Source organism: Protopterus annectens, chromosome 6.part0 (assembly GCF_019279795.1).
Source record: "Protopterus annectens isolate FY-2018-M chromosome 6.part0, PAN1.0, whole genome shotgun sequence".
NCBI classification, from domain to species: domain Eukaryota; kingdom Metazoa; phylum Chordata; order Ceratodontiformes; family Protopteridae; genus Protopterus; species Protopterus annectens.
The window spans coordinates 320,225,961-320,251,101 of record NC_056737.1 but is presented as its reverse complement, the minus strand read 5'-3'; the positions used below and the strand labels follow the sequence as shown (position 1 = coordinate 320,251,101).

At 36.5% G+C, this 25,141-nt stretch overlaps 1 protein-coding gene across 4 annotated transcripts in view; it reads right to left on the bottom strand.

Annotated features, from left to right (window-relative positions):
- CAPN3 (calpain 3) overlaps positions 1-25,141 on the bottom strand; it is a 673,389-nt gene that overhangs the window by 283,368 nt on the left and 364,880 nt on the right. For all 4 annotated transcript variants that reach the window (XM_044074071.1, XM_044074072.1, XM_044074073.1 and 1 more), the window contains 2 exons: positions 15,012-15,089; positions 11,004-11,164 (listed from right to left, as the gene is read on the bottom strand). In XM_044074071.1, the coding sequence (XP_043930006.1) occupies positions 11,004-11,164; positions 15,012-15,089 (239 nt within the window). The remainder of the gene's footprint in view (positions 1-11,003; positions 11,165-15,011; positions 15,090-25,141) is intronic.

The following is a 25,141-nucleotide window of genomic DNA, read 5'->3' as shown; positions in this document are numbered from 1 at the left end:
TTGTTCTTATCTATTGCAACTGTTGTCTTAGCCTCTTTGGTAACCAACCAGTATTCCTTCTTAGCCTGGTCTGTCTTTTTTATCTCCCATTTTTCCTGCACTCCTTTTTTCCTTTTGATGGCTTCCTGGGCATCTGCATTCCACCACCAGCTTTCTTTATGTACCTTGCTTCCATACCTGGCTTCAACTTCACCTATTTGCTCTTTTTCCAGAGGTTCTAGAGCCCAAGTGCTGTGTCAGTGCCAGATGAAGCATACACTTTTGCAGACCTTTTGTAATCAGTGTCCCTTCCCCTCAAAAAAAGAGATGATGTGGAAAGTCAGGAGCATGGGAAACATACAAGAGTGGGTTATATCACCATGGGAGTGAGTGATAACACTATACTGTATCCATCATATGTTAGTCGCTGAGCATTTGTGCAAGAAAACAATGCATGCTAAGGTTGTAAGGTAAAATCCCCTGATATCTATAATGGCACCTGATTTGCTGTTGGCTCTCACCTTGTAGGCAATGCATGGGCAAGTAAGCATCCCATGGCTATCAGGTGCAGGGGTAAAAAAAATAATAAAATACAAAAGGAAGCAAAGAATGCAATGGCATAAGGCTAGAGTCTGTACTGTACACAGCATGTCAAACCAGATTAAAATATTTTGTGTTATTTAAATTATCAGTACCAATCTTGTTAATAATGTTATCTTCTCTTTGTAAAATTAATCTGTAGATCACATCTCTTTTTTTTTTTCTTGAAGTCTTTATAAATGCCTTCAGTAAAGGATTTTTATAGCTTCTTTCCAAGATAATGATTTCAGCTATAACAACTATTCTTTAAGGTTTCTGCAATGTTAAAGCTTGGCAAGCATACTGCTTATCACTTTACAATCCCTTTCTTAATGTAACCCAAGTGTCTATTGTGCCACTTTAAATATGCATTAGAGAAAGTACATGTTCTAAATACCTTTAAAAACAAAGACAGAGTAGGAGGGTAGAAACTAATTGTCTATGTTAGATGGCATTCTGAATGATAATATTTTTCTATTTAATGATGAGTACTTACACCAGAAATTAGGTATAGCCATGGCTACTCCCATGGCTAACACATATGCTAAATTAGCTCTTACTAGCTGGGAATACAGTCTTCTTCTTCTTTCGGCTTTTCCCGGTTAAGGGTCGCCACAGTGGATCACCTGTCCCCTCATGATTGGCAGTGGAGTTTTACAGTGTCGAGTTGCCAGCCCAATCTTCCACAGAAGGCACACACATGCACGTACTCACACCTAGGGCCAATTTAGAGTGTCCAATCCACCGACAGCATGTCTTTGGGATGTGGGAGGAAACTGGAGCACCCGGAGGAAACACACGTGACCACAGGGAGGACATGCAGACTCTGCACAGAAGGCACTCTAGCCGAGGATCGAACCGGAGAACCTCTTGCTGTGAGGCGGCAACGCTAACCGCTGCACCACAGCGGCCGCCCTTAGCTGGGAACACAGTTATATATTTAATAATGAATTATTGTTGACAGAATACATAGCTTTTTATAAGCATTTTTTTAGACAATATATTTTTATTTGTACTGGTGATGATTTATCACTGAATAGTTTTGTGGATAGGTTACAACCATCCACACAATTTTTATCATTTGAAGTATTCAAAAGTTGACATACATTTCTTAGATGTTACCATACTTTTTAATAATGGGAAATTTGACGCTAGTATATATAAGAAGGACATTCAAACAACTAGATATCTGTATTCACAGAGTATGCATCCCAGATATACATACAATAGTATAGTGAGAGGTCAGTTATTGAGAGCGAGTAGATTGAATACTTCTGATGAACATTTTTATAATGAAGCTAATAATATGATAGAAGGCTTTTGAAGTCGAGGATATAGTAATTAGTTACTTAAAGATAATATGAATTATGTATTATTAGAACATAATATTTTAAAAGCATTTTTTGTCAGGATTAGAAATTAATAGTTTAAGTAAGCATTCATATTCTAATAAATTAGGTTATCTTATCAAATTTAATAGGCAAATATCTCAAATTAAAAACATGATTAAAATTAATTGGTCAATAATGAAATCAAGTTCTGACATAGTTAAAATTGTTGGCGCTCAATCTAGTTTTATCTCTAAAAAAGAAAAAACTTGAAACAAAGATTATATTATAAATGCTTCATCTTTATTCATCTGAAATCATTGATTAATAAGAATGAGACTATATCATGCCACAGTTGTCTGTACTGTGACTTTATTAATGTTGATATCAAGTTTATAATCCTATTAGTAAAAAAATATTTATTTTTACTGTATTGGCGACATGCTGGACATGTTGTTTATCTTGCTAACTGTGTGAAATGTACCAGCTTTTATATAGATAAAACTAATTGTAAAGTAAAGGAAAGAGTATATTCACATCTAGCTGAGATATGCAGATGTGATACTAACAATGCCGTGTATAGCCACAATGAACTTATGGGTAAAGAACATACATTTAGATTAAGGGTTATTCAAAAAATTTATAGGGATAAACATGGAGGTGGGTTAATTTTACGCATTCAGCTAGTGGAATATAAATAGATCAACTTTTTTAGGGCTGCTTGTGCACCAGGTGTTAATGTAAAGAAGAGCGTCAAACCAGTTTTAAAACTGAAAAAAATTTTATTTTAAATTTCTGCACTTTGTAACTTTAACAATTTTCTCATGTGATTGTTTATTTTATTTCTATTGGCCTGTATACTCTTTTTAAATATCATATTGATGTATTGCTTTAAGAAAGCATGGTTTTACTCAAAAGATTTGCACATTAACATTTTTTACATGATAGTCAAATTCTTTTGTTTTGTTGTTTGTTTGAACATTACTAAGTTCCGTTTAGCTGTTTGGATTGGTTTGTGTCTACCTTTGAAAACAAATACAGAGTAGTCCGACAAAATATATTTATTTTGGTGTCCAAAAAAAAAAAGGTACCTGACGTTGTCCAGATACCAATGAATAATAAAAATGAGTAGTTGAAAGAATTAAAGTGACACAGAACATCATATTTCCTTTTATTTTCCACCCAAATAAAAAATAAAAATAAAATGTCCGTAAAGATAATTTTGTCAAATATACTCTCTCTCTGTAAACTGATTGCACCTCTTAAGCCGCTAAGATGGAGACAATTCTATTTTTTTTATTTTTAGTTCAAGGGCACTGTCATCAGTTAGATTATATTTTAAGGACATTTGGCATTTTTTGAATATGTTGCAAAGTTAAAGATAAAATAATGGATATTCCTTTGCAGTTCTGAATGTTATCTTATATTTTTCTGTCCCACAGGTAGAAGAAGTGGATATGCTGGAAAGTTACTTGAACAGCTCTAGTACTACTTCAAAGGGAAATAGAAACTATTAAAAAAGGCACCAAAATCATCTGAAAAAACAACTAGTATGAAAGAATTTAGCCAGGTGTCCACTCAGAAAATCTTTATTTATAACCAGGTCAAGCACTCTCATACTAATGTTGATAGATTTAGTCAAAAATAATTAATAATGACTAACAAACATTTTATATAGCAGCGAAAAAAATGTGATGAATTCACCTCAACTATGTGAGCCTATTAATATGAAAAACTTTAAAATCACTAGTTAAAAGCATAATGACTAATTCTATAAAAACACAAAATATAAAAACACACAATAATTATAATTTAGCCAGTCTTAATTTTAAAATACTAGAAATAGAAATTTGGTCACTCAGCCTGGGAAGTGGGATGCATTAAGCCTCAAATATCATAGCAAGTCCCTTTACTCCAACAGAGTTTCCGATGCACCACCCTACTTATTTCTATCCACTGTTTCTAAAACAAAAATTACATTTGTTAAATTATTGCAAGCCAATGAATATTTGCAGAGTATATTATTAAAATCTTTATTTTAATGTCTTAATAATGCTTGCATATGTGGAGATGTAGGGCCTTTTGCAGTTTTCCACAAATGAATAAAAAAGTTCCAATTTCTGCCCATTCCTAATTATTATGGAACATGTTTTGACTTCTGAAGGTATCAAATCAGACTATAGCAACTAATATACAGAAACTCTGACAAGTAATTTCTTTTTGCAGTTCCTGGTATGTTGCAGTATCTTTCCAAGTTCATTCCAGAATTTCCAGACATAACAGCGGTACTTAAGAAGCTACAATAGCATGATGTTTCATATTTCAAGTTACAGAAATAAAATAGGATTTGGGGGATAAAAAAACATGTAATGCAGACTATTACTTAGAAGTTCTTTGATGTATCATACACAGTTACACTTTGAGTAAATGATACCCAAGAAGATCTTGGAGCAGTACTACTGTAGGAAGGCAGATTGGAAGACTATGGGTCAATAGCTTTCACTGATGCTCAAACCTGCTATGCTGAGTGTGAGGTTGCCAGCCCAGCTAGCTGAAATGTTGTAAATAATTCTATGTCATTTGTGAAATATTAATGTGATTTGTATGCTTGTCTTACAAATGTAAGAAAACTGTATGTTATGTGGATATTAAACTACTGGTGCAGAAGTGTGTGTTGAACTGTATGTTATGTACTAAGCTTCAAGAATGTAACCACGATGTACCCTACTGGAAAAGAACAGAAATTTATATAAACTATATGCCTATGCAAATGCATGTTTTGATGGTAGAGGCTGGAACATACAGAGTTAACTTGCAAACCTTCAAGAAAAGCAAAGAGTTTTACGACTGTGTTTATCTCAGTTTCAAGACAGCTAGGAGACAGGATGTCTACAGCTAGAGGTTTCTTTCTATTGTCTGGAAACAGAAATAATTACAGGTTTCCAATGTAAAAGTGTTTAACTGTTTTATGACTTCCAGTTCTAGGCAAACTTCTGAGAGATAAATATTTCTGACACCGAGGTGCTAAATTTTAAGTTTTTGTTAGCCTGGGAACTGAAGGCAGAGGTGACAAAGAGTGATGTCATCCAGTTGACCTAGCAGTAATGTTTACTATCTCTCAGAGAAAGTCTATGCATTTTGTATTTGTCTTTGGACCTAGAAACATTCTCTCATCGGCATTTCTGCCTTGCTAATAGTAAGTACTAGATTACAGTAATCTCTCTTAGAGATAAATAGGATTATAGTAAGATTAGTTTAGATGTTTTCTGTATTTATGTGAGACTGTCCTGCAATGTTGTTTTAAAATATTTCTTGTGATTCTGAACTCTGTTGTCACTGTGCTGAGTTATTGAGTATTGTCTTGTTCTTTCATTATTTATTATTAAATATATTTAAACCTTTTAATTATGGTTGGATTGTTTAGAGATATTTAAGCTCTTAGTGTACTTGCATATGTACTTGGTGACACTGTATAGGCCATTCCTAAATAGCCTTAAAAGTCTTGGTCACACTTACCATTTAGATAATAGTAGCATTACACAGCAGAATTGGTCACCCTTTGGTAAAGGCCTTATAGTAGCTGATAAGAGCTGGTTGGTGGCAGTTATAACTACCTTTTCACCTGAGCATAAGGGAGCATAGCTAGTAAACCTGTGCCAGTCTTTCCCAGGAATGTGTGTGTTTGTATATAAATCAAATATCAAAGTGTATGTGTCAGCTACTTGGGCAGGGACACGAAGCACTAGTTGGACAGAGAGAGTGCTGGAGGTCTTGGCTTGATCACTCAGCTGAGATCTTAACCCTATAGCTGTACCAGTGGGGAGTCCTATTGGGGATCTGGAGAAAGAGGGAGAAACCAGCCCCAGACTGACTGTGATCTTTATGTGTTCTTAAGGGAAATTGTACTGTACTGTGTGTGTATACTTGTCATCCTTCCAATGTGCATGTCCCTCACTGGTGCTAGCAGTGAGGATTGAGGCTCCTTGATTACAGGGCCAGTGCATAGGCATTACAGTGAGATAGAGAAATGCTGACCATAGTCTTTTGGTTGTCAAAAATTCCATGAATAAAACTAGGGCAAATTAGTCCAAGTTAAATCTCATCATAAGCCACTGCAAAATGTATTTAAGGAGGCTTTTCATAAAGGCATCAGCAATATTCAATAATTGTTTTAATTGGCAGAACATCTGATCTCCACAGAACATACCACGAAAACATGTAACAAGGTCAATTACCCATTCACTACCATGTTTAATTGGTTCCCTAACCTGAAAGGTGAATAGTTTAGAAGTAAAGGTTTTTGATTTATAAATATTGACGCAATGTACATGAATCACAATGGAATATTCAGCAGGTTTTCTACCCAATAAATTTTGTGTGCTTCTGGTTCTATGTGGATTTTTAAATTTAGCCACTAATTGTTGTCAAATGTTTCTGACCCATCTGTAGGTACGGTTATAACTATCAGAGACCACTGTAGAAAACAAAATTGTCTACCTTTTACAATGGTGAAATTTTGCCCAGAACACTTTGGATCCTAAAGATATTGCTATCAAACATTGTCACAAATCTTAGTGGTTATGAATTAGATACCATAGTTGTGTTACTGTAGTGACAGCACAAGAGATTACTCCTAGAGTGACTCAAAGCTCTTTCTTTCCATGTTTTAACCACATTTGATTTGTAGCTCTTACATAAAATTTGTCCTGTAAATCAACAGCTTGATTTTCCATGTCATCAGGATTACTACAAATCATACAGATCCTTAAAAAGGGGAGTAAGGAAGGTCATTAACAATAAACATGGGGTGGCAGCTAGCAGCTGTTAAAATTAGATTTAGTTTCTTAAAAATGATTTTTGATGTACATCTGGATAGAATAATCAATCAGTTTGGAAATACATCAAGAAAATCTATAGTTAATATACTTTACTTACATTAGCTCTGATATCATAAATATTACTATTAAGATAGCTCAAAAAATATGTAACTTGAAAATTTTACTTTTCCACAATAACTAGTAATCATCTAAGAATATCCACCACAACTTCTCCATTTATAAAAGAACGATGCTGTGGCCTGCATAAATCAAGTGTGATTTTGAAAATCCCACAAACAAATCAGCATAAATGGGTCAAAAGTAATTTCCGTTGCCATACCTGGTAGTATGATCAAAATAAAATACATTCATCTTGAGTACATTTTGAAGTAACAGCAGTAAAAATTGATTAAATTAATTGGTATATACCTTCCCTACTTATAGCTAATGAAACAGTGTGCCAGTGCCTTCTTCATGGGGTATGCAGATATATAAGTCCTCAACATCTAACATACATAACAATATGGAGGTATAAGCCCCAGGAACTCTGTGTTATCCCTTACCCATGATCTGACATGCACTAATAGTGGTCTTAAACAGAACTTCCAAAACTCTGTTAAAGGTCCTGAGAGTCTCCCTTCTTGAAATAACAGAGCATCTGAATACTTGGGTGGATGCCTTATGTACTGATAGATTTAGAAATGTGGGATAGCAGGTAAAACCTCTGGCATCTGGGTTAATCTGCCACCAATTTATCTTTAATCTGAGTAGAAATTAGTCCCGGTGTAGCATACCATTAAGAAAAATCACCAGTGGGAGCCATATCCAAAAGTAAATACAATCTTTTGATGCTGAACTGTCTCAAGGCTTCTGGACTGTAAGATTTTAAATTTGATTTCTAATTAGATATCATGCAAGATGCGACATGTTCTAATGGTTATTGTTTAAACATTGTTTTCCCTCCCTGTTGCTGACCATCAACTGCTACCAGCTCCTTAGCTCATTCACTGGGTCTACCAGACCATTGTTGGTCTCCCTCAGGCTCACTCAACATAGCCCACGTCCAGGGCCAGTGAGGAAATAGAGGATGCTGGTGCAGCATCATACTACCACTGAGTTGTGTGTCCTGTCCCTCACCAATCAGCAGCAGCAACAACTTTGTAAGCTTCTCACATGCTGCCTTCAGGAGCAGCATGGGCAACCTCTTAGCCAATAGTATACCACATGCAGCACTGAGATCACCAGGCTCTTAGTGCTGCTATTGCATTGAGCTGAAGCTGCCTCCCTCTCTCTAGAATGTGTGACCCAACATCAGCTTCTCACTCCTATCCTCTCCCTCATGGCACCTACAGTGCCAGTGTCAGTGTCAGCACTGCTAGTTGAACACTGGTCATCTGGGGCACAGTAAGGGCTTTATCCCTCTGAGCCATGGGGCTTTATGTTTAATCACTGTACTGTTAAAGGAAAACTCCACCCTAGAACTAAAACAAATCTTTTTCACTCTGTCTTTGTTTCCTGACCTGTTTTAACACTTCAGAATCACTCTAAGTGCTTTATTTGTAATTTTAGCCTGTTTTTCACAACATGGCTACCAATGGGGCTTGATGTATCAACGTGATCTTCTTCTCTCTCAACCCTTTCTCTTTCCCATAATGCTTTGTATGACTCATGCCAGACATAACGTAACCGTGAATTCTCATGCCATTGACATATAATGGGATTTGTGTGGGTCATTGTTATTTTCTTTACCTTCTGTAAAAGGACTGCTTCTTTTCTGTCTCTAATTACCCTCATTTATGTTTGGCTCAGAACTTGTTTTAAACTATACTTAGAAGTTATCCAGCTACAGCCAGAAAAGTAGCTAAATCACAGGCCTTTGTTTAGGGTTTTCTTTTGTAGTCCAAGAGGAATTGATTCTGCTAGGGTCTGTCAGTGCATTGACAGCTTTAACATCTCTGCAGTAGTGTGGGGGGAGCATACTGTCACTTGATTTACCAGAAAAATGACATTTTGTGGGAAAGAGCAAAAATATGAGACAAAATCAGACATAGTTTAGAGGAATGGGGGCTGCAGCGCCTTGCACTATATTTTTTTCCTTCATTTGACTGCAGTGAGATATCTGAGATGTATTCAATCAAGAAAGTAGCATTTTGTGGCAATGGTCAAGTGGGATAAGTTGATCCCTCCAACAAGACATGGTAGTTTAGGATTTCCTGATTTGAAGGTATATTTTAGAACTACACAGTTAAGGCTCATATACATAACACAAGTCGGAAGCTATAATTCAAAGTGGAAAGGGATAATGATGAGGAAAATTCAAGAAATAAGGAGAGAGTGGGATTTTGGATGCAGATTCTTAAGGAGAATAATGACAACCATACAGAGTATTATATTCTTATAGTAGCAGAAAGTATTCTAAGAATGAAGCCAACAAAAGAATGGCAAAAAGAGATTTTGCCAATAGGGATAACTACAGTTAGGGATACACAGAATAGGCAAGTAGGGGCTGGAATTTATTGGAGAAAACTCACAAAAGGACCAAGGCATTGGGAGGAAATAACTAGAGAGGAAAAGGTAACAGAATGGGAAGAGGCCAAGACACTGGACTGCAGGCTAGATACTGCCTCCCCTATCAGGGATTGATATCAGTTTGTAGGCAAAGAGAAAGGGATAGGGAGATCCCAAGTGAAAGACATGTTCTGATAGAGATTTTAGTTGAATCTAGAATCAAGCCTGCTGTTAAAAAAGGGATAATTAGTAGGCCATATAAAATATTGAACGATAACTATAGGAATCAATCAGAGGAGGTTAGAAAAGATTGAGAAGAGAGAATGGATAAGCAATTCACAAAGAAACAATGGGAGGACATATGTATGGCTCCTACATACAAAACAAAGTCTTGAAGATTTAGAATTTTTTTCTTGGAAGTGTTTGCATAGCTATTTTTATACCCCAAGCATACTCCAAAGAATTTTTTTCTCATGTAGATTGCAAATGTTAGAGGTATAAAGGGAAAGTATGAAGTAACTGAGAATATATATTGAGGGAGTGTAATGATTTGACACACTTCAAAAATCCCTGCAGAGTACCCTTTTCAAAAATACTGGGTAAGAAAATAGGTATAACTAAGGAAATTATTTATTGAACTGGGGTAAAAGAACTGCATTTCCTTGACATAGTAAGGCTCTGCTAAGTTTAATTGTGGTGGCTCCCCAAAAAGCAGTTACTAGAAAATGGAAATAAAATTCTAAACCAACTGTATTTGAAGTACTGACTATTGTAACAGATAAAATAAATTGAAGTGGGATCTTTAGAAAGGGGTAGGAGCAAATTATACAGAAAAAATGGAAATAGTATTAACAATATATGCATAATACTGGTTTGGAAAAGGAGTGAGGTTTAAGGGAAGGCAATAACTGAGCATTTTATGTAATGTTGGATTGATGATAGTTAAACAAAAAAGTGATGTATAATGTTTGTAACTAGGAGCATGTTAATATGGTTTGTTTTCTTTTAAATAAGTGTATGTTTGCCTATATCTTAAGTGATAATTCAATAATGGTGTTAAAAAAGAAAATAGCATTTGTGTGTGAGTCTGTCTATCTGTATCTCTGGGCGTGTGTGTGTGCACTAAATACTTAAATAACTTAAATTTTGGATGTAAAATACTTATTCCAATAATATTTACATATGCTGAAATATTAGGTGGAAAAAATATGCAAAAAATGTATATACTTAAAAAAAATAAATAAATATGAAGCATTTTAGCAGCCCATTATCTAAGTGCAATGATGTCTGACAAGGGTGGGCATTTTAGGGGAAATAATAAGCCATACATCATCTCTAGATGGTCCACTATTTCCCGACTAATGTTCACCCTATCAGGTATTATTGCTTGCATATGAACTGCATCAGTGCAACTTTCACAGTTCATTTACTAGTAAGTCTGTCAGTTAGCGCAAAGTATTAAGACTATGAGCTGTTAACAAACTGCTTCCTGTGGTACATACAGGGTTTGATTCCCTCAGCCTTCAATTGTGTATTGTGTGAGCCTGAATGAGTTCCTTAACCAGGAAGTCCTTTGGAGCAATTCAAAAAATGGGCTAGGCTCCTCAATGCCTAATAACTACCTGAAGTTTGCGAGGACAAGTTTATTAGGAGGTCAATGGTTCTTTCAGAAAAATGGAGCATTTACTCAGAAGTGACATAGCTCTTTATTCTCTTAACTATATAATTTTATCACCAGGTGAGCTACTACAAACTAATGCCATAGTGCAGCATATAACACAGTGTACAGTACCTGGATAGTTGCGACATCCACCTGCAGAACATCCTCGCACCCAGCGTCCTTCATTAACTGAAACTGTCCATTTTTGAAGCTTTTCATTTTCGAGGGCATCAGGGGTAAGATTGCACATCTCAATTTTTGTAAAGTTCTTTTTGAAATCATCATAGGCAATCCTGCACCAGAAATTTGGCACAATAAGTGTTTCATACTATTATTATTCTGTTTCATACAAAGTCCACACTCATTAAACACTATTCAAAAGAACTCTTTACCATATCCCCATTGTGCCTCTACTATTCCTTATAACTTCTCAACCCCTAGACTCCCATCACATCTCAGGTGGATAATCACAGACCAGGGTTAATATCTTCCAACAAAGTCAGCTTTGACAACCAGAGAGCTGGTGATATAAATGCAAATGGATCCCACAATACTTAATCCTGCTGATACTTTTCTGTGTCAGTTTTTTCCCCTCGGAGGCTTTAAGCATGCTCACTGGCAGCTGGCATTCCCTTAGGCTAACAGGGATAGAGATCCCTCTGCATGCACTGGCTACTGGTATTGATCAATGGTTCTAATGTGTTTGTGAAATATTATTAGCTGCACAATAAAGCCCTTGCTTTCTTTATGAAATGAATATGAAAGCAGTTTAAACAACATTTTCCCTAAACAATTACTTTCCATCCTAGCCTAATCTTCTCAGGGCTGCTTTAAGCTAGTGCCCAGTGAACCACTTACCTGGGTGATGGGTTTACTCTATCTAGGTATGGCATAGCTGATGAGTAAGGAGTGCTTTGGTCCACCATCTGGTACTGCAGTTATGCTTAGGTGGGGACTGGCGAGCAGAAGTAAGCCAGCTTGGTATTATGTAAAGGCACCTGTTGAGAACTTGGAAGACATTTCCTCCCTTGACACCCCAAGGAATGGCTTTGGAATAAAATTAGCATTCTTTGAATGCTACATTTACACAAATGTGTAAAATGCCATAAGATGCCTACATACCTCATGTGACACCAACCCATGATTCCCCCTCTCCCTCTTATAGTAAGAAAGAATTACAGCAAACACTCAGTTCTTCCATCCTCCACCCATCTTCCAATGATCTGTCAGTCACTGAAACTGCCTTACCAGAGTTGCAGATAACAGCCATGCCTTTGCACAAGCAGGCAGCTACTTTATGCAAAGAAGTGACATGAATGAGGTATAGTTAAGTTACTTCTGTCAGTCCATCTAGCCAACCAAATATCACAAATGGATTTTGAATTCTAGGGACTTGCAAGGAAAGTGCATAATTTTCCTCATGTTTGATCAAGATCATGGATTTTCTCAGCTACTTGATATTACATGTAGAAGGCTTCTTGCACATGCATATTATACATCTCATGTCAATTAAGTTACCGAAATAGATTGCTAAGGATAAAACACTTCCCACATGTACAAATTTCCTCTATGATTCAATCTCCTTAGTTCATTGCGTAAAATAATGCATTAAAGTATGTCATCTTTTCCTTTTCAGACACAGCTAAAGGGGGGTAACTTGAAAGGGATCATTTGTCTTAAGGTAAGGTCTATGCATGAATGTACATACATTATCTATCGGTCTGTCTACTCTTGGTTGAATGTATTGGTTCTGCTAGACCTATAGCATGTTTTCAATGGAATCTCAGGGTGGTATTTATTTTGCCAGGGCCCTGGTGAAATTCTTTTTTCTTTCATAGAAGTCTTTCTATTCCTCCTGTACAGCATGATAGAAGATATGCTAAGTGCCAGTTGCAGAGATACGTTTTGAGTGCAGAAGATTGATCTAGAGATACTAGAGAAAGATAAGCTGAAAGGTAATGAGATGGAAGATAATATGATGCAAAAAAAATTAAAAGTGTCAGAAAAAGTTAGTGAATTAAGAAAGAACAGGACATGCCCGGTCTCAAGACACAGCCAAAGGGAATGAGGCTGGATAAAAAAATACCATCCTGGAAGTGGATACCAGACCCAGCATGTCAGAAGGCTAAGTAGGCTAGACAAGTAGTTGGAGCTGGGTCTGGATGTAACAGAAAGCGTGAGGCACTGAGAACATGGAAACTGAGGGGAGCAGAAAACAAAAAATTAAAAGATCACTAGAGGAGGTTATGAATGAAGTACAGAGGAGGATACCTACAGTTCATGCTACATAGCTGCAGGATTAAGGATGATTAAAGTTCCCCTGCAGCAAGTATTATATTTTGCAGAATTTAAATGTGAAAGTGCTTTTTGTACTCTAAAGACAGATTAATCTCATTTCACATAGAGGAAGATATTTATTATCTCTGTACTTGAAAGTATTTGGGAGTACATGCAGAATATTAAGAGCAAGGAATCTTGGTCAAAATGTAAATGTATTCTACTTTCTAGACCGTTTATAGAATGGTGCCACTTTGGGAAGGACTAGAGGGGTTATGGTATATGGGACTTCCATACTCGTAGCAATGGTATGATTTAATGAATCATCCAGAGTATCTGCTGGATAAATGAGGGTGTGGACTGGTGGCTAGAAAGCCACAGTTAAGCTGTGATTTAAATGCAAGCAGTACATTTACTAAACTCTGTATATGCAGTAGACAAGACTGTCATAATCATTTATCCTTGTCCTTTGCCAGTGTCATAAACGTGAAGAAATGGACATTAAACGCTATGAGGCTCCACATTGCAAAATCTGTAGAATATATCAGTATATGAACGAAAAATGTATCACGGAAAGCAGATGTACCTTCTAGATGTAAGAAACGCTTAAAATGAGGAATGTACTTGAGGGGAAGAAGCAGTGGAGAAGGGAAGGAAGTGGAATATGAAAGAGGATTAATAAAATGGTAAAGATAGTAAAGATGAGAAAATAAAGATGCAAATCATTCTGAAGAGCCTGAAGAAGGGTGTGGATAATGGTGAAGAAAGTTAGAAAGAGTCAGATGGCAGGTGAGATAAAGAGGTGTGATTATAAAGCTTAGTCAATCAGGGAGAACAAGGCCAAATACTTAGAAATGTGGCATTGTATAAATATTTGTACCATTAAGAGTAAAAGAAGAGAATTCTGTATCAGACCACATAGAAAAAAAAATAGGAAGACAAAAGATAATATTAAGAAAAACAAGAAATAAAGAACTAAGGAAGAGAAAGATGAATGAATATGCTATGCAGTTATTGAAACAGTTAATGTCTGTATAGATAGAATTAGGAAGGAAACAGCTTTCAGAATTTTTCAGGGTTAATGGCTAAAAGAAATTGTGTATGCTTAGTTCAGGGTACTATGACTGGAAGTAAACAAGAAATGAAACAAAATGTTGACTTGGGTATTTAGGGAATGTTTTTCATCACTGTCAAATGCTAAAACAATATATAGCTCAGATACAGTGCTAAAAATATGAAGCTGCAAGATATTAAGTAGAGGATCAGTGAGAAATAGGCTACTAGTAGGGGATTATTTACAGTTGTTTAATTTCTCTTTATACATAATGATAGCTGTTATATTCCTTAGCTGTTTTGTTTGTAGTACATTTTTACGGTTCAGAAATGGAGTGATGGTATTATGTATGATTTCTGGTTCTACCACTGCAGTTCTTACACTTCTTCAGATAAGTGTTGTGGGACTGGCATGAGCCACTCCCGCTACCCGTTCAGACAAGTGGAACTCTTGTTTAATCTCTCATCTGAAGGACAGCACCTCAGAAGTGATGTACCCCCATGATGGTTGATTATCTATGGAAAGAAGAATAGAAAGTGAAAATGTATAATTCGTATGGGTAGAAAAATATACGAGAGAAAAAATATGATACTGTGATCTAAGAAGGTTCACATAAAAAATTAAATATTCCCTAGGAATCTATTAAGGTTATCTCATTAAAAAAATGGAATAGCACTTATTCAAAGCTGGCTTTCATGGGAAATTGCTTGAAAATATTGTAACGTTTAATGGTTAGTATTACCATCCAAATGTCAAAAGTAGTTTGTGTTACAGTGAATGTAATACAAGTATTTCGTCAATATTCTTACCAGAATTCGCCATCCTCAGCTACTCTGTGCTGCAGCCGTGTCTTCTCAGCCTTGTCAATCTGGGACCACTCTTTGGAACTAAGGTGGCATAAAAAAATCAGGGAAGTAATTCTTACTTTTATCAAGACAATGGATTAATTCAGAATGTTGTATTACTATCTTAACAACACAATGACTAATTAAGAATGGTCTATTATTTTATACCTATAGTCACTGGGCTGATGATAGAATCAGTTTTCCAGGGGAAAGCACACCTGTGTTTTTTTATTTTTATAACCAGGTAATACCCCACTAAAACCAGAGATTTTTTGTATTTGTGGTTGGCTATCATAAGGAAGGAATGTTATTTGTTACATTCCACTGATCATATCCTCTTAAAGAGGTGGGCAATCAGAGCTGCAGGTTTTTCTTGTCTCAGTCACTTTGTACTTATGCGAAACAAAATCACCTTAAGTCAGTTATGATCAAACTGAAAATTTTGGTCATACAAAGGAATTTGGCTGAATCACCACAAATATATAACCACAATAGATAGGGCATCAGAGTCATAACAATACGTTTCTTTAAAGAGCCCATAGTATTGTATTGAGCCATCCACAGCAACATTTCATCTTCAGATAGTTTATACATCATTTCTTAATGAGCACGAATAAGGTAAGTAAAACATGTTTAAGTGTAGCTAATTAAAAGAAAGGGCCCATAATTCTTATCACTTCAACTTTTTTAGTAAAACTTTAGTTTCTTTCCTCTTAGAAGTGAGAGGAAGCTTGTAGAGATAGTAGTACAATATTTTAAATATTTTTGTATGGAACGCAAGAACGCTCACACGCGAGCACAACACAAGTGCACACACACACAATTATTTACTTATTTTTTAGCAGCTTTACTGAATTGTCATTTAAAACATAGGCAAGCATACATTTATATAAAAGAAAACAAACCATTTTAGCACATTCATAGTTATAAATGTTACACACCATATATAGTCTTTATTTATCACCCATCCAGTATTGCATAAATTGATCAATTTCTGCTTCTCTTAAACCTCACTCCTCCTCCAAAACATTATTCTGCATGTGTTGTTCCCACAATTTCCACCTTTTCTATGTAATTTGCTCCTAGCCTAAAGATCCTACTTCCAGTTCTTTTATCTCTGTTACATTACTCACTACTTGAAATACTGTTTGTAAAGTCTGGCAACTCATTACACACCCAAAACATGTTCCCAGTTACCTTTTTCTTTCCCATTATACCACTAACATTTGCAATCTACCTGAGGAAAAATTCTTTGGAGTCTGCTTGGGATATAAAAATGCCTATGCAAGCATTTCCAAGCAAAATTCCTAAATCTTCTAGTCTTTATTGCATATTTGGGGGCCATACATATGACTTCCCACTAATTCCTTGTGAATTGGTTATCCAATTTCTATTCCAAATCCTTTATAACCTCCACTGATTGATTCCTATAGTTATCGTGCAATATTTTATATGCCACAGTAAACACAAAGGCAGGTTCCATTCTAGATTTCATTAAAAACTCAACCAGAGCAGGTCTTTCACTTAGGATTTCCCTATCCCTTTCTCTTTGTATGTATTCTGATACCAATCCCTGATGTGAAAGACATTTTCTAGCCTGCAATCCAAATGACTTTTTGGTCTTTTCCCATTCTATTACCTTTCCTTCACTAGTTATTTTCTACCATTACCTTGGTTCCTTTGCAAGTTTTCTCCAGTAAATTCCAACCCCTCTTGCCTATTCTCTGTACCCCTAATTGCATTCATCCCTGTAGGCAGAATCGCCTTTCTCCATTCTCGTGTTGGCTTATTTCTTAGAATACTTTCTACTACTTTATCACTATAATATATATATATATATATATATATATATATATATATATATATATAATATATATATATTTATATATATATATATATATATATATACAGATTCACTTCAGAAGCTTGAAATACTGAAATCTTGAATTTCAGTATCTCGAGCCCAAGAAGTGGAATCCACAAAACTATGAAAATAAAAACCACGAAATTCAATACCTCGAATATCGGAAGTTTTGAATTTTGTGGTTTTACTACACACACACACACACACACACACACACACACACGCCATCCACCAAACAAACACACACAATCACTCTACTACATGAAAGCTGCACCCCCCCACCCCCCTACTTAAATATTCTCACTCCGAGGTCACACTACATGCAAACACACACAAAACACCACCACACAAGCTAATTTCTCTTCGCACACACACACATCACAGCAACAAAACACACTGACACACACCACAGCCCCTACCCAAACCCCTTAACACACACACACACACACACACACACACACACACACACACACTTACCTGAATACATGACCATAGCGGAACTTTAGAAGCGCGAAATTCAAAACCCCCAGTATTCGAGGTTTTAAATTTTACGCTTCTAAACTTTCGCTATTATGTGGATTCGGCTTCTTGGGCTCGAAATACTGAAATTCGAGATTTCAGTATTTCGAGCTTCTGAATGGAACCCACATATACATATTTTTAATTTTTCCAAGTCTCTTGGGTTTCTAATACCATGATGGGAATGGACCCCATTCTTAAGTCAAAGTACGATTAAAGTTCATGAAATTAGTATTGTTTCAATCTTTGATTTCAGCCAGAAGTGCTCTTTGCAGCACCCACAATGTGCCCAGTAATGACTCCTTCTGCGATTCGTATGGAGTTACATGTATTGGTGTCTTTCTTCCACATTGCTCTCATTTCTGCCTGCATATCTTGATATTTTATGACTTTGTGTCTCTCTGTACGCAAGACGCTGTAGTCACTGGGTGTAGCAATTTCAATGATTAATGCTAATATTCTGTATGGCTGTTATTCTCCTTAAGGATCTGCATCCAAAATCCCATTCTTTTCTCATTTCTTGAATTTCCCTTCTGCTCCATCATCATCCTTTTCCACTCTGAATGATAGCTTTCTGCTTGGGTTATGAATATGCACCTTAACTGTGTAGCTCTAAAATATTCATTCAAATCAGGTAATCCTAAACAACCTGGTTCTATTGGAAATATCAACTTATCCCACTTGACCCTTGCCCTCTTCCCCTCCAAGATAAAATCCTTCAACTCCTTCTTGATTACTGTCCACAGCTTCTCCTCTGGTTGATAACCTATTTATAAAACTAAAAGGACTAGAACATTTTCACTGTTGAAAACAAAAGAAAATGTCCCTGCTTGTATCTTGCAATAAATATCCATAAACAACAGCTTTCGTTGTCTCAGTTTTTGCATTTTGTTTAGTCTCTTCCCACATATTCTTAGCTAACATAGCAGAATTCTTTTTAACCTATACTCCTAAATATTTCATTTTATAATGTCCCCATACATATGGGTATTATTCAACCAATTCACGTATGTATGGGTAAATAGCTTACAGCTTTAATCTTTGTTTTGTCTTCATTGCAACTATTACATCACTAGCCAGTTTAAAACAACACTAAAAAAACACATTAAATAACTGGCTGTGTCCTTGCTCTGCTCCTGACTAATTTTCCCTCTAACAATGCTACTACCTTAGCTTCACATACTGACTAACCACTTCCCTCTGTCCATTCTAGTACCTATACCTCTTTGCATACTAATATTACACAGGACTTTACCACTGCAGAGCTGATGACATATTGACCAAACATTTCAATTTCTTTGTAAATTGTATTCAGAAACTGTAATGTCATATTGGTCCCACTATTTATTTACACAGACATGTAAATAATTTAATGACTCTCTACTTATGTTTAATCTTTTGTTTCTTATTCATTTGGCATAAACTCATGGTGTAATATCTACAGTTAGTAATCCATTAATTTGCCTTTTTTATAGCTGATTGTCCAACTTGTTCTGAACTAGTTGTCTAACTTCTGTGTCCTAGGTATACTACTGATATATTGTAATTCTGTATGTTCAAGCTTTTCTCCCTGGGCCTCTGCTGAAAAAGGACATGTGTCCAGTTGGACTTTCCTGGTAAACAAATGTAAAATAAAATAAATAAACTAAGTGATTAATTTTATAACCTGAAAAGACTTGGAACTGTCTCGGAATGTTCCACATCACTGAGATGACAGCCAATAATGTATTGAGAAAATTGCACCACACAAACTAGTGTCTTGGCCATAGCCTTCTAGGTTAAAGGCATTAATATTTCTATACTACAACCACCAAATAACCAGACAGTCCAACAATCAACAAATAATTGCTCTACTTCAGTTTGGACTCTTTTCCAAGTATGTCAACCATAACTCAGAAATGCATATTCTATAGCATGTCAACATCACTACTGGATCACTGTACCACTTTTTACTTCACTGAACTGACCCATTATTGAATATAATGCTGCAATTTAGAGGTTCTGAACAAGCCGTTTAAAACAACTTGAAAAGGCATAATGATAACTTTATAGAAATGTTTACTTTGTTGTATAGAAGCCTTACTCCCAACCTCCTAAATTTCTAACCACACAGTCTCACCACACCACTGGATCATGGCAAATACATTGAAGCACTGACTGAATTTAAAGTGTTTTTGTAGGCAGGCTGCACTTCCTGCAAAAATGCTGTTTTAAGAGATTAATCAATAATACGTACAATGATGGTGTTAATTCATCTCTTTTAGGGTCATGTTTATATATATATATATATATATATATATATATATATATATATATATATATATATATATATATATGTATAAGGCTTTGATAAGCCAAACTACAAAAGAATAGTAGAGCTATAAAACTTCAGCCATGCAGAAATGCTTCCAGAATCATTATATTTTGTTTCTTATAGATTACTTAGAGGTAACCTCTGCTGGTCTATAAAGCAACTTATGATCCAGTTCCATTTGAAAGATTGTGCTTGATTGTACTTTTCAGTAAATAACATCAGACTGGGCCACCTAATATTTAAAATAAAAAAAATAAGATATCCATAATAAAATACAATGGCAAATCAATTACACAACTTCCAAGATTACAAGATTGCTTTTTCTGGCAATGACACACTGCTGCACTCCTGATGTGTCCATGAAATGAAATCTGCCTTGTGCTACTTTTTACGATGCACTTTCTATGTTTAACAGCTGTATATGCAAATTTCTGCTACATTCTAATAACGTTCTCTATCATCCAATTGGACATTGGTAGGATGGGTCAGCATGGTTCTGATATCAAAACCACTACTTGGTATACATGCTGTTGCATCTCCTCCTCCTCCTGGAGATGTAACAAACGTATGCACATCTGTCAGCCTTGTGGGTCCTGAAGGACCACCCTTTGTGACTGATCTTCCAGTCACAGTCTTTTGCTCATCCTGCTTGCCATGACTGATCACATCAGTCATTCAGTGGCCACAACGGGATAGTGTGCCATTGTGACAACCCATTCCATTGGTGTCCTACAGTATAGATTGTCACACCTGATCTCTCAATAGTTGGTTTGCATTTCCTCTACCTATTTAGCTATAAGACACTTTCCAAGTGCCTGCAGCAGAAAATAACATTCAGCATTACTGAAATTCTTCAACCTCTGCCTGCCTTGTCCTGTGGACAAGCTGGCTCCTGTTTAGACAGTGGTAATATATAAACACATACCGCTAAGGATGTATGTGCATCTCCTGCAAATGTACCTGTTCCACAGAGGCACATATTCAGCGTATGCAGGCCCTATATAAGGTGTGCTACAGTTTAACACACTTCCTTGACAGAGGTTAGTTTATAAAATGGCGTGCTTACATGGAATACAACCCTCTCCCCAATATACTTTAGTACAGCTGTAGTCACTAAAACATTTCACCAACCAGGATAAATGTAAGAAAACTAAAATGAACCTTGGTTCAAGATGATTGTCACTGTTGAAGTGACAGCCTGACCCCATGTGCAAAATGGGAAAAAGGGGTTGAGGATGCATAAATGTAAGAAAACATTCTGAAAACGCATTAATACATACAAACATACTTATGTAACATGCCTACTGTCCCATCATGACACTGATGTCCAAGACCATAATCAGAAGGGAAAATATACACCTTAGCAGTGAAATTCAGACATCCACTAACAGGAAATCTTTCAGGAAACCAGTGCACAGTAATGTCAGTTGAATGCAGAAAAAGAGTGACCATGCTCTAAACTCCACAAGTTTATTTTTTATACAACTGTAGGCAAATAAGGTATCAAAGCATAAACATCAATAAACTGCATAATTATCCTTTTGTGCCCTAAAGCATTTTCAGGCAGGTATATGAGATCTTTACCACATTCATGGAGTTTCAAGGTTGATGCAAGAGAGCTGTACATAAACACACACACTGCACAGCACAACACTGAATGCTTGCACAGAATGTGAATCTACAATGTGCATAGTTGTGCAGCTATCGATCTGCTTTATCGTTTGGCTTTTGGTATCCTGCAAAACTGAAATGGAATCAGCACAGGATGCCTGCATGGTGTGTGAAGGACATGATTCTTTATCATCCCCTTCACAGAACTTCAGTCAGCACCTACTGGATCATTATGATGGATTCAAGAAGGTGAATTCCTGGAAGCCTGGTATGACCTTTGCTGCAAGCTACATAGACTTGCAGGCATTTTACAGTCTGCAGAGCAAAGCAGATACTGTTATCATGACCATGGGCCATAGTCTGAGCTGCTGCAGAAGTCGAAAGAAGCAGACATACAAAGGGAGAGAGAATAGACTTGTAATGTAATTTTTTAAACATTCTATTCCTGTTAGGTGCACCCCACCCAATTGAGTAGGTTAATTGTGTGTAGTTTTATCTTTCAGCTCAGGAATACATAAGTCACACCCAGGTGAGCTGTCACTGGTGTTACAGAAGGTGGAAGAGGCTGGCTGCATGACAGGGTACATACGCTTGCTATCTCCTTTAGGACTGACTGTATTTCCTGACGTGTTACCATTATGTTGTCAAATGATGTGGAAGAAAAGGCACAGACACCTTCACTACTGCCTCTCACTGATATGGCACATGATGGTCTGATGCTAGGTATAGGGGGTTTCTTTCCAGGGAGGGAAGAGGACCCCTTTCAGGTAAACATCTGTGTCCCACAACCTTCGGACCAGCCACAGATGCAGCAGTTGGTTAAGATAAAGTGTATCATCAAGTAGGGCAACATCTTGGCCACAGCCAGTAGCAGATTCTGCAGTGAATAGCAGATTCACTGGATACGCAGAAGCTGACCAACTGATTGCCGGGATGTTTCTACTACAACCTACTTGGGATTATTAGCTGGTGACTATTCTCAGTGGGCTGACCACCATTGTAGCTCACATTAGTAAACACCCCACTTTCTCCTCTGTTTGGTGTAAACCCCTTCTTAGTGTGTCATGTGCATTGTCTTGTGCATGGTCCAATCCTCTACATCACCATTTGTCCACCCACTGTATGTATGTATCCATCCCTTGTCACACCAATCATTTGTGTTTAAAACCACTCCTGTTGTCTCTATTGTTTCATGTTAGGCTCTTAGCCCCGATAAACTATACTCTTTACACACCCAGCTTTCTAGTATATACCTTTCCCCTCATCCAACCTCTCTTTATATAGAATAATGGACTCTGAATACCCCCGAAAGAAAATGTACCTTACTTTCCCACACCCACCATGCATCCATCCATGTTTCCCTCTTGTTCTTAGTCCTTCCCTATTCTCCAGTGCAGCTTCTGAAAGTTGTATCTGTATGATTTCTGCCATAACAGAAGGGATATTCAGACACTGCACTTTAAAGTCACATTGCATGTTACAGTATTTCAAATTCTTCAACAACCATTATGCCTTACATTAATTTTCTTGACTTCACAGAACTATATACGGTGAGAACTCAGCCTAAAGCATGCTATTGAGAAGTATTGTACTCTTTATGTTTGCGTTGCTCTGCTAAACTCTTACAACAAGGTCTGCACAGTTTGCTGTACTTCTCTATTGCAGTACAGCTCATTAGCATATCTGAGATGAGCGGTGATTACTGCTACTGCCAAATATATCATTTATAGTTATGATATAATGGTACTATGGACTTATCTCGTGACTATCCACCATTACTAATGCATAAAGAAGAATGGGGTGAAGGAAATGCTTTACCTTCATGGAAAACTATAAAACTATCCAGGAAATCTAAGGAGGATTTTTTGTTTAAGAAAGTTACATTTGGAAACAAGGCAGCTTAATAAATAACTGTTTGCCTCATTTAGAACCCATCTTCAGCAACAGTTTAACAGAGGGCTCCTCCTTAGTTGAAAAATTATTGACATTAGAATCCACCACGCATTATAATATGATGACTTTAAGAGAATATTTTATTTATTTAAATACATTACAATAAAAATGAGGAAGAAAAGTTCCTCTTACAGTACAAGCAAATGTAATGAATAACTTAGAATTACATTCCTGTGTTGTAGAAGCAGAGTAATGCAGTACAAAACTTGATGTAGCACCTGATTATCAGACACTGCATTTCTAAGCGGATGAAACAGAGTCTGAGTAACAAGAGTTGTAAAAATATATGCAGGAAACCACTTAAGCGGTATGAGCAAGTTAAAGTCATCATTTGTTTCTTATGTATATAAAATTCATAATACCTAAACACAGAATAGTGAGTTTAAAAAGTGGGTGGGGTATATTACAGAAGTAATTAATTATTATAATAATTAACATTAGGTAAATCAGTTCAGGAAGGAGTGAAGCTAAGTAGTCCACAGGTATGTCGCTCTGGATAACTCCAAAATAAGTAAAGCAAACAAAGTATATCCAAATAAAGCTCGAAGTTCTGTGGTTCACACAAATGGTTTATTGTAGTAGACAAGCACTTTCGCTAAACATAGCTTCTTCAGGTCACTCATAGTACAAGCCCGGTAGTAACAACATAAAAGTAGAACCGTGGTCCACGTGGACCACGGTTCTACTTTTATGTTGTTACTACCGGGCTTGTACTATGAGTGACCTGAAGAAGCTATGTTTAGCGAAAGCGCTTGTCTACTACAATAAACCATTTGTGTGAACCACAGAACTTCGAGCTTTATTTGGATATACTTTGTTTGCTTTACTTATTTTGGAGTTATCCAGAGCGACATACCTGTGGACTACTTAGCTTCACTCCTTCCTGAACTGATTTACCTAATGTTTATTCCTTAACTCCTTTGGGAGGAGTGTTTGCCTGTCAGGTGAACTATCTTCTTTTCTTGGATTATAATAATTAATAATTAATATGGTAAACTACATGTTACACCAAGGGGTCTGAAGCAGTGGCGGCTGATGACTTCAAATCAAAGAGGGGCTGCAGAAGATAGCTGAATGGGTGGTGTCAATGGGAAGGGGGGTGGCCAACTAGAAAGGGGAGGGGCTATGCTCAAAACCACACATACTAACTTTAATTAAATATGCTGCCCTGGGTGCCAAACCCTCATTATGAGAGTCCAATCAAGACAAATGAAGTGTAAAAGAATAAAAATATTTCAATGCATTGGCTGCATGACAGCTTACTTAATATCTACATGGAAACAAAAAGGTCATGAGGCATGAAAAAATAAATTACTTTTTAAATACATTACTGGAATGCCAGTCAAAATCAAGTATAAGAAAAATAAGCAGCACTCAACTCAAACCGCTTGTCCTTGCACTGCAGTTCTAATTATAATTTATATTCAGCTTTATTAAAGTACCAAGTAACATGCTGAAAGTAGCAATCTCTGTGATTCCCCCACTTGTAAAAATGTTTCTTATCCAAAAAAGACCTGCTGCCTGACAGCTATCTACTTGTTTCATGGGCAAAACATGATCAAAGTAAAAATGAAAAGCAAACAAGAAACAAGCTCAAGATACATTGCTTAAAGGATTACTGTACAGGTTATGGACCACACATGATTGGCATTCTGTTTAGTTTACGGATAAAGCCCTCAGAGATCACTGGAAGTATCCAACAAGTGTAATGAGCTTCTTAAAATAATGTAATCTTGTCCTTTATTACAAATACTGTCATATGCATTTCAATACCCAACGCTTATACATTATCTAGTTAAGTTTTCTCTGCATGGCAAAAACAGAAAGGCTTCA